Raw genomic sequence first — 15,733 nt, 5'->3', positions numbered from 1 at the left:
GTCACATTGAATATTAGAGCTTGATTGTCAGGAGCCGCAGTGCTGCCGGAGAGGACCGTGCTGCTGCTGCAGCATCGGTTCGGGTTATTCCTGTCATAGCAGCGTTGCTGTGGCAACAGGCCCGCGAGCACGAGAGCGAGAGAGAGATTGTATACATTTCTAAAAATATTCTTATGAACACTTCTTTCTTCTAAATAAATGACTAACCAAACACTAATTTGTCTCTGCTTTCTTATTATTTATTTATTTTTTTTAGAACATCTTACTCTAATTAGTGTGTTTGGATTTTTTTATTTTTTATTTTTTCCTCCAAAGCTCAAAAACAATTCATCTTGCGATAAAACACAGTTGGAGCTGTGTTGTGCTAGAGCTGCGGGGAGGCGCGCTGGTCAAGCAGCTTGTAGGCCACCGTGGGGATTAACCGACCGCACGACGCAGCTACAGGTGTCCTGCAATGGAGCCGAAAATCCTAATCCCGACCTGGGGCGATGCGTCCGCGGGCACTTGGAGGTCGGACACTTTCGGTAGCGATGCCGGGCAGAGGTAGGGTCACTTGGAGCAGTGACTACAAGTTCTTCTCCTAAGTGTCCGGCTGTCAGTAGACTGTAGGTGAGCTGGATGCGCCGACTGTATATATATATATATTTTTTTAAATCTTTCGGTTTTAGAGAAATTGCAGTTACACTGTCCGCTTGCAGATGGACGATGGGTGAAGCGAACAACTGGCGCCCGGTCTGACCACTTTGATAAGCGCGCCCCAAAAACTCCTGAGATGCACGGAAATGCCTGCGTGTTTATTCATTTCCAATAACTAGAACCTGAAAGTCATTAATTTTTTTCTTATTCATGGACACATTTGCTGGAATGTAACATGGGGCTGCAACTTCAGTTCTCAGTTAATCCACAGAAAGTAGGAAAAAAATCGACTCAGATGACTCGTTTTGTCCGACCAACAGTCCAAGAACTCAGATATCTTCATAATCTTCAGATTTGTAGAACACTAAGAAAACTTTCAAATATTCACAAATCAAATCGATATTTTAAATAGTTGCTGATAACTTTTCACTCTGCTGATTAATGGACTATTAGGGCTGCAACTAACGATTATTTTCATTATCAATTAATCTGCCTTTTTCCCCTCAATTTATTGATTAATCGACTGGTCTATTAAAACCCGTGGGTGTCGTCCCATTGCTTGTATTGTTAAACAAACGGTCCAAAACCAAAAGGTATTGAGTTTGCCCTCATATAAGGCAAAAGAAAAAACACTAAATTTTCATATTTTAAAAGCTACAAGTGAATTTTTGACATTAAAAAATTCTTTAGTTTTTTTTAAATAGTTGCCAATTACTTTTCTGTTGATTGACTAATCAGTTAAATGACTGATAGTTTCAGCTCGAATGTACTGTGTTAGACATTAGGGCTGCAGCTAATGATTAGTTTCATTAATGATAAATCTGCCAGTTTTTTTTGCTCAATTTATCAAATAGTCATTTGGTCTATAAAATGTCAGAATAGTGAAAAAATGTTGATTGAAGTTTCTTTTAGGTTTCAAGTGTTGCCACAGACCAAGACTTCAAACCCAAAAGATGTTCAGTTAATTAGGAACCAGCAAAATTTACACTTTTTAGAAGCCAGAAACAGCAGCATTTATTGTCATTTTTGCATAAGAAATTATTTTAAAAATTAATTGTTTTTCTTAAAACAGCTGCTGATTATTTTTCTGATGATCAACTAAATGATTAATCGACTAAACCTTTCAGCTCTAATATGTTATATTTTACTATCGCATAAGACAAAGAAAAGCAGCAATGTTTCACAATTTCAAAGCTGAAACTAGGCAACGCTAGGTAATTGTTGCTTGAAAAGGGACATAAATTATTAATCGATTAATTTTCTGTTGATCAACTAATTGATTAATCTATTAATCGTTGCCTAAACACATTTGACATGATCATAGTCAAGCTCTGATTTTATTATAACTTTTTGTATTCAGAGCTGCAGGTCTTTCTGATTCTCGAGGTGAACTGATTTGATAAAAGCGGGCCTGCTGCAAAATAATTGCACTTGCAGAACTCGCTCAGCCACAATTAGACGTTTCAGAAGATCTAATTGCTCCCAGAGCATCTTATTGCCTGAAACTCTGATGTGACACTGCAGTATGACTAATGTCAGACCACTTCAGCTTGTAATTGTGTGCTCAACAGGAGCTGATTAAGGGTCATTACTTGCACCGTTATGTGTGTGTGTGCGTGGGTGGATCGTGGGACACCCACACTGACAGCCAGAGAGCAGTTTGTAGGACTCTCATATGTGGCAGCCTGCCCTGAGTTGAAGTGCCTTTACCTCCAGAGCTCATCTCTGCCCTGCTGCTGGCCAGATGTGACAGCTGTTGTCAGATCTCATCACAGAGGATTAGTTTTTCTGCGTTCTCTGTTTTATCTCTGAAGGGCTCTCTGCACTCCTTGGTGTGGTTTTACCATCGTGCAGACCTGAAATAGCTGTTGAAGTGCACACTGAGGGATGTCTGTGCATCCAGCAGCTCACACTGCCTTTTCTTTCCCACTGTGAACCTTTCAGCCACAAGCCAGACTTTGGGATTACTGCAGCAGCAGCAGGAGCCACAGCGAAGCCTCACCAGCTTTCAACCTTCCTCAAATTCTTCTAATCTCTATTTCACTTGCACCTTCCCTTTTAATTTTTCCCTTTCGGCGCTCTCCTCTGATTATAAGGATTATACTTTAGTGTTTCTCCTTGTGTTGTCAAGCTACCTACTGTATGACTTGCGTGCTTATTTTCTCTGACTTCCCTCTTTCTCTCCTTCTGGGCATTGCTCTCTTGTTGAACAGCGAATTTAATTTGATGTTTCTGTAATTGCAAGAAAGTCACTCCCGATTGCTTACTCAAAACCCGTTTGTGTTTTGGTGTAGCCATAGCCAATCATCAGGTACATCACGAGGAAAAACTTCAATTAAATTGGCATTTTACTGTCATTCTTTACTCCAACAGGAAAGTTTGTGTTCACTTCCAGTAAATTTTATTCTGAAATTGCATGAAAGCAAAAAGCCTTATACTCTATGATTACAGTATGTACCAATGTGATATTTTTGTCTGTAAGTAATAATACTCACTTGCAAAAATAGTGATTAAGTATTGACAAGTTGTGAGGTTATAGTTGAGCTTTAATATGGAGGATAATGTAATCCATAATTAAAATTAAAAGGGAAAATCAAAAATTAAGAGAGAAAAAGGAAAATGAAAATTGAGATTAGATGTTGAAATAGATATTGTAAAATATCAATTTTAAAATAAAAAGTAAAACTTGAAACAAAAACTAAAATAATAACGTATTTACCCTTTTCTTTTTTAATTTTAATTCTGAGTAAAATCATCTTCTATACTGTAACTGCTGCTCTTTGTCTCCTGTGTTTTAAGCTGCATGTCCTACAGTAACCCTGTCTCATAATTGGGAGCAAAATCGGAGATAGATAATTGCCCAGCTCGCCTCATGCACAAGATTAGAAAAACAACATTATGAAAATGTTATGTTTGTGCTGCTGATTCTTGTTTCCACATTCCCTCTCCTTCTCTTCCCTGTTAGGGTGCAGGTTGAGTTTTATGTGAATGAAAACACCTTCAAGGAGCGTCTGAAGCTTTTCTTCATCAAAAACCAAAGATCGAGTAAGTGGATGGTGCAGGACATGTTCTCACGTCTTAAATCGGCTGTTGCATAATTAAAAGGGTCCATTAAAGGAGGACACAATGAAAGCAGTGACCACAAACGTGTGCTTAATGAGACCCAGATGCATACTGATAGACAAACATAAGTTTCTTGCTTTGAAACCAAGATATGTTTATTGTTTGGAAAATGTGTACCTCTCTCCCCTTTAGGCCTTAGGATTCGTGTGTTCAACTTCTCCCTGAAGCTGCTCACCTGTCTGCTGTACATCATCAGAGTGGTGACAGACAACCCCGATCAGGGCGCCGGCACCAGCCACAGCGCAGGACAGCAGAGCGCTCCCAATGGCAACAGCAAATGGTTTGTTTACACCGGGAGAAAAGTGTCTCAGTCGAGATTTATTTCAAGTGCAGTATCACATTTTACAAAACACACTTTACGAAAAACACTGAAAACAACAGAAGTACAAATGATAGATTATCAAAAGAAAACAAGAAAAAAGGAGAGATAAAAAGCCAAGGCCAATGTCAAACATAACCGGTCAACTGGGTACCGTATCTTATACAGAGTTGAACAGATGAGGTTTCAGTCCGGCCTTTAAGGTTTCCAAAGAAAGTGCTGTTCTGTTACCAGTGGGAAACACGTCAGGGCCAGTCAGCTCCTTTGAATGATTAACTGGTACACTGGCGTGTTTGCTTTGTCTGCTAGATGACTCCAGAGAGTCTTTGATGGATGTGTTTGGGATAAAAGTTGTCTTTCTGTCTGTACAGGACGTTATGTGCATCAAATAATACGCAAGCGCGCTTTACATTTTGTGCTTTCATTGTAAATATAGGAGGAGTGAATGTTTTAATGTGCAACTTGACTTGCCTCGATAGATGGCAAGATGTGGCTTAACAGACAGTGCCAGTAGTAGTTCATTGAAGTGCCATTTATCAAACTTGAAAAATTATTTTTTTTTCATTGTAACTGAGTATTATTATACAGTATATTTGTAGTGCTATTGTTTGTTCCTTAGTGTAAGAATCCGTTATGTTTGGAATCGCTAGTACTTTGCTACGAGCTAAAATAGCTTAGTGCATAGTTGGGCTGTCCACTCTATGATCTTTTGAGACAACTTATACGAGTATATCTGATGTTGTATTGACACTCTGTCCACAAAGTTTTACAGGACTTTCAGTGTCAACCAATTCATTGTTTTTATCACATGTCATACTATAGTTCATTATTGTGGTATTTCTGTTTTAACTCTGTTATTCTAGAAACCACGAACACACCAACTGTAAACCTGTACAGCCTTGTACCAAATTACAAGAAACCCTTGAAGCCTCTTCTAGTATATTCTAACTGAGACACCGCATTGATAACAAACTCCAAAACCAGCGGTATTTATTAAGAGATCATACGCCTTAATAGGAAAATGCTCTGGACACATGGTAGCTGGAACAAGAATAACATGGGAAGTGTGCTGGTGTATTTGGTAAAATAAGATCTGAGAGGGGTAGCCCAAGTAGTGCTCTATAGATCAGGGTGAGTACTTTGAAATCAGCTGTATTGTTTCTGGGCAGGCAGTGGAGAAAGACCAGGAGACGTGATTGAATTTTCTGGTTCTTGTCAGGATGCAGTGTTCTGGACAAGTGGCAGGCTATGGATAGATGGCCTGGGCAGGCCAGAAAAAAGGGGATTACAGTAATCAAGTTTAGAGGTGAATGCTCAGATCAAACTCTCGCTATCGAGAGAGAAATGGTCAGATTCTTACCTAAGTACGGAGGTGGTGATGGCTATCTTGACACTAAACTTAATGTGGGATCCAAGTGATCCCACATTAAGACATTTAACCGTTTTCGAGCAATCAAGCATCTTTAAATAAATGCATGTTTTTGACTGGTCCAACAAGAAGCATTTCAGTTTTAGCTTTGTTTAACATTAAGCTAGAAGAAATCCAGTTTTGATGTAAAAGACATGTTGGATTCACTGGGTTGAATTGGCATGTATAGAATCCAACAATAAACACTTCCTAATGAGCATCGGCGCAAATACCTTCATCACATACATTCATTCATTTTCATCCTACGTCATTTTGTTCTCTTTTCCTCACCATCATCGCTATCCTGCAGCGCTGACTGTCAGTGGAATGGATCAGTGCAGGACAGAGAAATTAACTGGTAAGCAGCACGAGGTGTGATTTCTGTTAAATAAGGGCGAATTACCAGGACATTCTTACGTCGCCCTCTAGTAAGAGCAGTGTTCTGTGTTTGCTCTTTTCAGCTCATTGTTCTGGATCTTACCTCATTTCCCGCACTCAGCTTATTTCTTAACCTAGCATGCAATTAGTGTTTTTCATTATGAGCTCAATGTTGGGCATTGGTACTTGGACACATTGCCATATCTGTTATCTCTTGCTCTATTAACACTCATCAAAAGTTGTGACAACTGACACCTTTGGTCATCTAAAAGTCTTACTTTGACGGTATTTCTCCCTCACTGATTCTATAAAAATAGATGAGAATGCATTTCTTCTCTGATGTTGAGAATATTTATTGTTAACCGTTAATAAAAGTGTTGCTGTTACGTGTTCTGTCTCACAGGGAGTTGATCTTCTGGGTGGATAGAAAGGTTCCTGTCTGGGCCATTCAAGTGAGTCGCTACAGAACATGTAGAGAGAAAAATAATTATTATTTTAGTGTATGAACTGAAGTGATCAAATATTTGATCACCTGGACTAAGCCACAGATGGTTTACCATCTAAATTAATGGAAAAACACAGTGGGTTTAATTCTCACAAGATTGTTTCTGAAGTGGTTATTATGTTGTAAATAATTTAAGAGTTTTTATTCATTATTTCCTGTTTCGGTTTTGCGCAGGTGATTGTGGCAATCATTAGTTTCCTGGAGACCATGTTACTGATGTACCTGAGCTACAAGGTATGACACACACACACCCAAAGAAAAAAAACTTCAAAAAGACTACAAGCACATCAGCATGATTAATATAGTTTGTACAATTAGTCATTTACAGGGGTCGTTTTTTCATGGCTACATTAAGGATAGGCGGTAATTACAGGATCTGCTTGAGGTGAAGGATTAAGTGGTCGTAGAAAGTAGCAGACTACAATGAAGAAATTTGTCTCTCTGCAGTGACTCACTGTCTATTGTGTGCTTACGGAGGAAAGTGTTAAAAAGCCTGTGTGTTTTTAATTTTAGGGGAACATTTGGGAGCAGATATTCCAGGTGTCCTTTCTTCTGGAGATGATCAACACAGTTCCCTTCATCATTACAGTAAAGCTTTTACCATGAAAACATGGAAATAGTTATTGTCGTTCCTGTCTGGAGTATGTGTTTGTTTGTGCTTCAGTGTTGCTGCTGTTGTAACAGTATGTCTTTCTTATGTTGCCTGATGTGACCCGTCAGTCTCTGACTGTCTGTCTTTTCTAATCGTGTCTCCTACTGGCTAATGAAACACTTTCGGTTCAGAAGCAACTTTCACGGTACATAACAAAAGTGTCAGTTTTGTACTTTTTTTTCACATTTTTACAATGGTAGCCTTCACGAATAGAGGCCGTAAGAGTTATTGAGAGTCAGACTCAGTTTTAATGGACACAGAAAAGTGAACTACACAAATTTAGATAGCTAGAAACAAGAGACTGTGCCTCTGCACCACAGTCATTTTGGGTGATAATCCTGGGTCGTCATTTTTTACAGTTGGAACATCGAGGTTACAAAACTTATGAAGTGTTTCACTCTCTCCTCAGATCTTCTGGCCCTCAATACGGAACATCTTCATTCCCGTGTTTCTCAACTGCTGGCTGGCCAAATGTGCTTTGGAAAATATGATTGTGAGTCAAAAGCCTTAACTTAATGGTCTCTGTTAACGACCTGTTTTTAATCAACGTTTTAGTGACTATGTTAAGGCGAGACGCTTCGAGTCACACCGTGCCAGTCCTGCTGGCATTTCAACTGCATTGATTTATACAGACCTTCATCTGTATGGCTGCTGCTATTGACACAACAACACATCCATCTCCTGCTTTGCCTCTGCTCTGATTATGTGCACCCTGGAAGGCTTCCACTGGGGGATTATTTGCATTCCTCTCTGTATTTTATCATGTCGTGTTTTTCATGCCTTAATGCTGCAGCACGGAGCACCCCGAAGAGAAGAACCATTTGCAATAAACAGCTAAACTAATGATGTGAATGATTCCTGGTAATAACAAGCAAAGGAAATGTCTGATAGACCCCAGTTTAATGTCTGTATTTAATGTGAGTATGTATAATGTTGAGTTTGTAGCTTCAAATGTAAAAGTATGTTGTTGGGTGTAGAACGATGTCCACAGGGTGATCCAGAGGACCAACTCAGCCATGTTCAACCAGGTCCTCATTCTCATCTGCACCTTACTCTGCCTGGTCTTCACTGGGTGAGGATGCTTCTTCATGGATTTTTTTTCCAGCTTTACTGTGAAAGACTTATTTAACCTCTCTATTTGTTTATCAAATTAACAAGCCTGGCTTGGACTGTATCCATACCTCTCTGACACAGTCTCAACTGAAATTTTATCTTTTAAAGCTTTATAAGTTGCAGAGTTGCTGTGTTATATTTCATTACATTGGAGACATGTATGATAGTGCACGTACTTAGGGTATCTAACTAATCTAACATAATGTGTAGCTTGTTGCACAGTGATTAACCAGTAACCGTTAGATACAGCTCTGGCATTTTATTTGTTTATTTTTGTCATAAAAGCAACAACGAAAATTAGAAATTTCGTGCGGAAAAGAGGAATCTGGAAACGCTTTCTTTTTTGGGTCTATAAATTTGTAATAATTTTCCAAATAATTTTCTAAGACATTTTTTGGAAAGAACTATGTTAGTTGGTACTAATTAAAGGGAAAACAGAGATTGATCAGTCAGCACACTTCCAATTAATTCCAGTGCTAAGATAGCCTAACCATGAGACTTGAGAATGATTAGTTCACTGCAGGTCAGTTGAACATGGAAAAAAATGTGAAATTATTTTGCCTAAAGGAAAATATATATGTATAAAGAGCAAAGTTTCCAATAATACATTAATAATTAATATTAATATTTCTTTTGGTTTAAATGGAAAAGCTCTTTCAATGCAATTCCTCATGGAATCAAGACTAACCTCAACACAAAAAAATTAACTTATCCAAATTACATAGTTCCATGAAGCTTCCAAAAAACGATTAGGAAATTATTTTAAATAACGACCATGTAAAATGAACTGTTACTGAAATGTAGTATGGGAAAATAGGGAATCTGACTATGCAGCATGCACCTGTACTAACTGTGCAGCTTTGTCTCAGATCAAATTGTCTGGATGCTTACATTTTATATTTTGCATTGTGGGGCAGGTACAAATAATTGCTGCAAAAAACCATCAGTAGGATTTAAATTTCTGTTGTCCTTCCATCCGTAATGTTATCCAGATGTTCTCGCATTCTGTTCTCAGGAAATAGGCTTGTCAGAGCTATCGTGTGGCCTCTGGTACCAAATTACACTACATACTTCTTTCCAGGAGACTTTTGAGAAATAATCAGGAAATCATTAGTAAATAATGGGCTTGTACAATAAAGTGTTACTGAAATGATATATGGTCGAAAATAAGGCAAAGATAAACCATTTGTTTATCAGTCAGTTGAGAAAAAATAAGATAGAAAAAGATAAAATAAACAGTAAAACAAGTTTTTCTTTATGTTATCAAGTGAATGTAGGTAAAGATCAGAAGTTAAGGGAGGAGTATAAGGATTTGTATTGCTTTTTACACTCTATTTTAATTATTTAAATAACTGTATTCAGTTATACTTTTGACTCATCAGATAGCCTATCACTTTTTTGTGTTGCAGAGTTCATAGTGAATAGTACATGCCAGTCGTAAATGCTAACTTTGTGTTTGTTTGTACACATGGTTTATCTGATCTGCGCAGGACGTGTGGAATACAGCACCTGGAGCGAGCAGGCAAGAACCTCTCCCTCTTCAATTCCTTCTACTTCTGCATCGTCACCTTCTCCACCGTGGGCTTTGGAGACGTTACTCCTCGCATATGGCCCTCCCAGTTGCTGGTGGTCATCATGATCTGTGTGGCTCTGGTGGTGCTGCCTCTGCAGGTAGGAAGATGCCGAAATAATCTTGGATAACCTTTTTTTTTGTGAGTTCTACTTTTGCTCAGCTTGTTGTGCGTCAGTTTGAGGAGCTGATCTACCTGTGGATGGAGAGACAGAAGTCTGGAGGGAATTACAGCCGCCACAGAGCACAGACAGAGAAACATGTAGTGCTGTGTGTCAGCGCGCTCAAAATAGACCTGCTTATGGATTTTCTCAATGAATTCTATGCGCATCCCAGACTGCAGGTAATAAAGATACCATATGTCATACATGGCAGCAACGTACACACATGCATTTTTATACTCTAGAATACACATACAGGATGTGATAGTGGACTTCGTGGTGTTTTTAAGGATATTTAAAGAGAAAAGACCTCTTGTGATTAAGATAACACAGTGGCAGAGACACATAGGGAAATTCGTAGCCAGATTTTGTGACATTAACATCTTCTGCACGGTTCTTAATGCGTTCCACAGTAGATACTGATGTGACTGTTCTGTAATCTTAAAGGATTACTATGTGGTGATCCTGTGCCCAAGTGAAATGGACCTCCAGGTGCGGAGAGTTCTGCAGATCCCTCTGTGGTCGCAAAGGGTCATCTATCTGCAAGGATCTGTTCTCAAAGACCAGGATCTGTTGAGAGCCAAGTAAGTGACAGAACACTGCAACCTCTGGGCCCAGACATGGATGACTTTTTGTAGTTTTGATGATGTATTCACAAACTGTGTTCTGGTAACATTACACTGATTTGCCTAATGAGGGAGCTATAAGTAAACATCAAATTCTCAAACTTGGAATTACCACAAAGCAGAACATACCGAGTTTAAGCCTTGTTTAAACTAGAAGTAGTGGCCTTAGCGATGGCAGTGCTGCTCTCCTTGTCTTTTGGTTAGTTCACCACTTTGGTCCAGACTGAAATATGTCAATGACTATTGGATAGATTGCCATGACATTTGTACAGTCATGGTCCACAAAGGACGAAGTCTACTGGTTCTGTACATGGTTGAAGTCTGTTGAATGCGCAGCAGAAATGTGGCTGACTGAAACCAGTGTGAACACAGTGTGATGAATAACATGAGGACTAGCACATGTCGCTTAAGTGTCGATGTTATGCTTTGTGACAGATTAGGACTTTTCTTTATCACACAAATCCACCTGTTCTGAGACATAACATTGATTGGTCTAATTGGTCTAATTAAAGGTGAAAAAAATCATCTAATTTTGATATCTTCATCGCCAATAGTCTAACCGGGAGGATGATCGTTGTTAATGATTGGCCTGAAAAGTGACTGCACCATTTAAGGAGGAGGAGTGGGTGTGCCATGTTTACTTAAGTGCATCATGATGATGAATCTGTATGTCCTGATGCATTATGCAAATAAATACAGCTTCTTGCATGCAACTGAACTAGGTGCACAGCTTTGTCTAAGATCATAAAATTGTCCATACTGGATGTTAACATTTTATATTTCGCATTGGTGGGATTGGTGTAAATAATTGCTGCAAACCATGAAGCTCCCATCAGTAGGATATGAATCACTATTGTCCCTCCATTCCTTAATATCACCCTGATGTTCTTTCATTCCTTTTTTTAGTAAATAGGCTTGTCAGAGCTATTGTGTGGCCTCATACGCAGACAACATTGTAATTACTCATTCAAGCTATTCCCATTTCTTTTGACACTCAACCATAAAAAGGACCACTTTCTCTGAGGAAAGGGAAAATGATCTGTCTCACATTCATCTGATAATTTTTAATCGTAAAAGTTTTACGAATGAGACTGTGGAAAATTCTAAGACTGATAAAGGATTAAAATCCTGCTGTCAGTCTGTATGTCAAGTCAAGTTTATTTCCAGAGCTTTAATCACATGCAAATGTCTCAAAGCACTTTACAGAGATACAGCCAAACTTAAGTGGTAAATCTACTGATTTTACATGTACAGGTCAGTTTACTCATCTTTGGCACTAGTACACACTCTGTGAAAACAGTTGAATAATGTCTTCTGTGGCTCTGGAGGAACTTTTTTTCCAGTCTAAGAAAGTAACAGCGATGAGGCTCTAACAAAGAAGATGCTGCATTATGGGAAATGTAGGCTCATGCACTTTTGGAGCTTTGGAGCCATACAGGGAAAATCATCTCTGCTGCTTCGATTTGATCATTCATGTTTTTATCTGTCTCTTGCTAGTCCCCCACTCTGATGTAAGTGCAATACTAAAACCACAAAAAGCAAAGACATAAAATAGCATGTCAAAAGAACACAATAGCCCAGTGGACACTCCCAAGAAAGAAAAAACAAGAGTAGGTCAAAACCTAGTAAATGGCTGGACCGCCCTTTATCTGTTTGCTTCTCTCCCACTCTCTTAACCCACATACACAGTGATTTAATACAGCTGAATTCTCATAAAGCTGTCCTCTTTTACATGTTTTTGTTTCTGTTGTCAGACAACGGAACAAGTATGAAATAGTGACTTAAATGCAGACCATTAAGTCTACATGTTAACCAGCAGTCTCCTCCAAGCCATTTCCAAGCTGCTGCTCTGCACTGCTGATTTCCTAATTTTATGACCGCAACGTTGTCTGACAAAATCACCATACTCATAAGTTAAAGACAACGCCTGTGCCGTGATTTTGGCTACCCTAACCTGTAAAATGTTCACTCAGAGAGAAAGTTAGAAGCTCATTCAGGTTTGTGTCAGCTGCCATGCGGTCTATTGAGTGAGACGCATAGAGAGGTGTGCCCATGGAGGGAAAGCCCGACCTCGCACTCGCAGGGCAATGCTGGTGACTCTGTTCTACGGAGAGTAGGAGACATTTTTTCCAAAAAGTTGCTAGTTTTGTCGCTAGGTGCTTTTGTGAAGGAAAGTCGCTAAAGGGTGAAAAGTGAAAATTTGGTAAATTGAGAGACAAAGGTGCTAAGTTGGGAACGCTACCTGTAAAGGACCCCATGATAACACAATAGAAACTGTTTGCGCCAATTCATTTTTGAAAAAGCAACGGCCAATGGTGTAACTTCAGCACTTAGTCACGCGACGTTTGGCTGACCAATGGTGTAACTTTATCGCTCGCTCACTTACTAAGTCATGGACATTTGCGTTTATAGGGCTGGCTCTGCTGTTGCAGTCCAGCCATTCTAGTAAAAAAAAACAAAACAAAAAACAAAGGAAAAATACCTTACAATCCTTCACCTGTAGAGGTAAGATTGCAGTTGTGCCATATGGTATGGAACACCTTACATCAAAATAAGTATTGCTTTGATGAAAATGTGTTGAATAACTTTTGTTTTGAGCAAGTTGAGGTAGAGGACTGGGTTTACATCCTGCATCTGGCACCATATCAAATCCTCCCACACTTGTTTTGCATTCCGCGCACTCCTGGCTGTGTTAATCATATGCAACACAGGTCCATGTTCACTGTAAATATTCAGTATAGCACAGAGCATTTCATTAAGATCTTTGTGTGTTTGTCTGTGTGCAATTTTAAACTGAATATCAAATCAAAGGATGTTGCTGTTATCCCTTCTGACTGGTCAAAGGTAATTTCAGCTGCAGTTGGACTCTTTTACGTCAGGGTTTGTGATTTTTTTCTGTTGTTTTGTAACTTCTTTTATTTGTGAATTTGTCTCGCTTCTGCAGAATGGATGATGCAGAGGCTTGTTTCATTCTAAGCAGTCGTAATGAGGTAGATCGCATGGCTGCGGTAAGAAGAAGAATGAACTTTCTGCCTCTTTTAATTTTTTACACAAACTCAGCCCATTAATGCTGTTGATCATGAAGGCAATTACCAATTTAATTTAGAAATTCAAGAGTGAAAATGCAATGTCTTTGACTCTTTCCACTCAGGACCATCAGACCATCCTGAGAGCCTGGGCAGTGAAGGACTTTGCTCCAAATTGCCCCCTTTATGTCCAGATACTCAAACCTGAAAATAAGTTCCATGTTAAATTTGCAGGTGAGAGTTTCTAAACTCTCAGTTAAATGTTGCATTCATGTGAAACTCCCTAAAGAAATAGTTTGACATTTTCTGAAATACATGTATTTGCTCTCTGGAAGAAAGTTTGATGAAAATATTGATATCAATCTCATATTTCTGCATAAAAGCAGCCAATATGGGTATTTTATATTAACAGTGGTTAACAAAACTAACTGAACAAAGACACAAAGTTAGCGAATAGCTAGCTGGTGGAGCATTTAGCAGCTAAAAAGCCAGATATTTCTCTTAGGAGTCGGTGGAGACTAAAAACAGAGCTAAAAAGAGTGAGTATTGAATTTACATTCATCAGATGTTTAAAAATGCAACTCCCATTTAAATCTAATGTTGCTCTGTAACTGCTGGATGTGTAAATAGACAACTATTTGCATAAAAGTTTGCCAAATAAACTTAAAAGATGCTAATATGTGAGTGTTATGTTTACAGCTTATTCCATTGCCCTTAAGTGGGCAAGAAATCATTTATTGAAGGTTTAGCTGGGAGTAGGTCAGCTTATCTTAGCATAAAGACTAAAGGCAGGGTTAAACGGCTAGCTTGGCTCTGTTCGAAGTTGAAAATAACCTTCCAGAATCTTGAAACTCCCAATGTATACATTATATATTGTTTGCTTAAATTGCACAAAAACAGAAATGTTTAAATTTTCTCAAGTTTCAGTTCAGTAACTTTCTTGTTTCGTGACCAGTTAAGCCACTGGTTGCCAAGAAATAGTTAAAGCACGTAAGTCCTCATAAGAGCGCAACTTAAAGGACCAGCGTGTAGGATTTTGTGGTAACTAGCGGTGAGGTTGCAGAAGGCAACCAAGTTGAATACCCCTCATTCACCCCTCCCTTTCTAAGTGTGTCTGAGAACCAATGGTCGCCTTCACTTTATGGCCCTCTCTAGAGCCAGTGTTTGGTTTTTCCATTCTGGGCTACTGTAGAAACATAGTGGGATCTGTGGAAGAGGGCCCACTCCCTATGTAGATATGAAGGGCTCATTCTAAGCTAACAAAAATACAACGATTCTTAGTTTCAGGTGATTATACACCAATGAAAACATAACAATGAATATTATATTCCATTTCTGCCAATTGATCCCCCTAAACCCTACACACTGGTCCTTTAAGAATTAATGAAACATGATATAAGGTGTTATTTAGCCAGATTTAGGGGTGTTTAGGTAGGCTTATTTTGAAGTTTGGAGAAAGCGGGTCTAGTTTAAGATACACTTCACTGATCTCAAGCTAAGTTAATTGACTCTTAGCTTGCTAGCTTCATACTCAATGGACAGATAAGAGACAGGTATCAATATCCTGGTAAATAACTCTCGACCAGAATGCAAATAAATATATTCTCCAAAATGTCCAAATTTTCCACATATAAAGCACCTTTAATGTGGAACATGTGATAATATAACTTTTACTATTTGGACAGCTCCTCTGATCACCTCATTTTCTTCTGTTTTCAGATCATGTTGTGTGCGAGGAGGAGTTCAAGTATGCCATGTTGGCTCTCAACTGTGTCTGTCCAGCCACCTCCACCTTGGTCACGCTCCTTGTACACACCTCCCGGGGACGGTCAGTCATCTTGTATAACCACGCCTCCTCAGGATTTTGGAATTCTCCTTAGTGTGATCGCAAAGTTCAAATTTCCCAAGTTCATGTTCATGTTCATGCTCATGTAGCTTCCATAAAACTGGCACGGGGAGGTGAATAAGCCCAAGCAAAGACAAGAGCCTTATTTCATTGTGGAACTCAGTAGGAAGTAAAGAAAAAGTGCATTAGACCAAAAGAGAGAACAGACAGTACCTACATTATTTATTTTTTTTAGGATGTGTTCCCTATAAAACCATGTGAAAAGCTCTCCAGTGGAAAATTATTTTCCAAAGCACGCAAATGGATCACTTTTAAAGCTGATGTCAATGGCTGAGGGACCTTTAAAGAGAATCAATTGGCATTAGCACTT

At 38.9% G+C, this 15,733-nt stretch overlaps 1 protein-coding gene across 1 annotated transcript in view; it reads left to right on the top strand.

The window, feature by feature from the left end:
• kcnt1a (potassium sodium-activated channel subfamily T member 1a) overlaps nt 1-15,733 on the top strand; it is a 35,528-nt gene that overhangs the window by 7,631 nt on the left and 12,164 nt on the right. Inside the window, 14 exon segments of the mRNA XM_040158169.1 lie at nt 3,602-3,681; nt 3,892-4,039; nt 5,797-5,844; nt 6,268-6,316; nt 6,544-6,603; nt 6,883-6,957; nt 7,431-7,514; nt 7,999-8,093; nt 9,625-9,805; nt 9,883-10,047; nt 10,313-10,449; nt 13,436-13,499; nt 13,643-13,751; nt 15,237-15,345. Coding sequence (XP_040014103.1) covers nt 3,602-3,681; nt 3,892-4,039; nt 5,797-5,844; nt 6,268-6,316; nt 6,544-6,603; nt 6,883-6,957; nt 7,431-7,514; nt 7,999-8,093; nt 9,625-9,805; nt 9,883-10,047; nt 10,313-10,449; nt 13,436-13,499; nt 13,643-13,751; nt 15,237-15,345 — 1,404 coding nt within the window.

The sequence above is a fragment of the Xiphias gladius genome, chromosome 20 (genome assembly GCF_016859285.1).
Source record: "Xiphias gladius isolate SHS-SW01 ecotype Sanya breed wild chromosome 20, ASM1685928v1, whole genome shotgun sequence".
Lineage (NCBI taxonomy): Eukaryota > Metazoa > Chordata > Actinopteri > Istiophoriformes > Xiphiidae > Xiphias > Xiphias gladius.
Note: the sequence above shows the minus strand (reverse complement) of the source record. Positions and strands in the feature narration are given on the sequence as shown.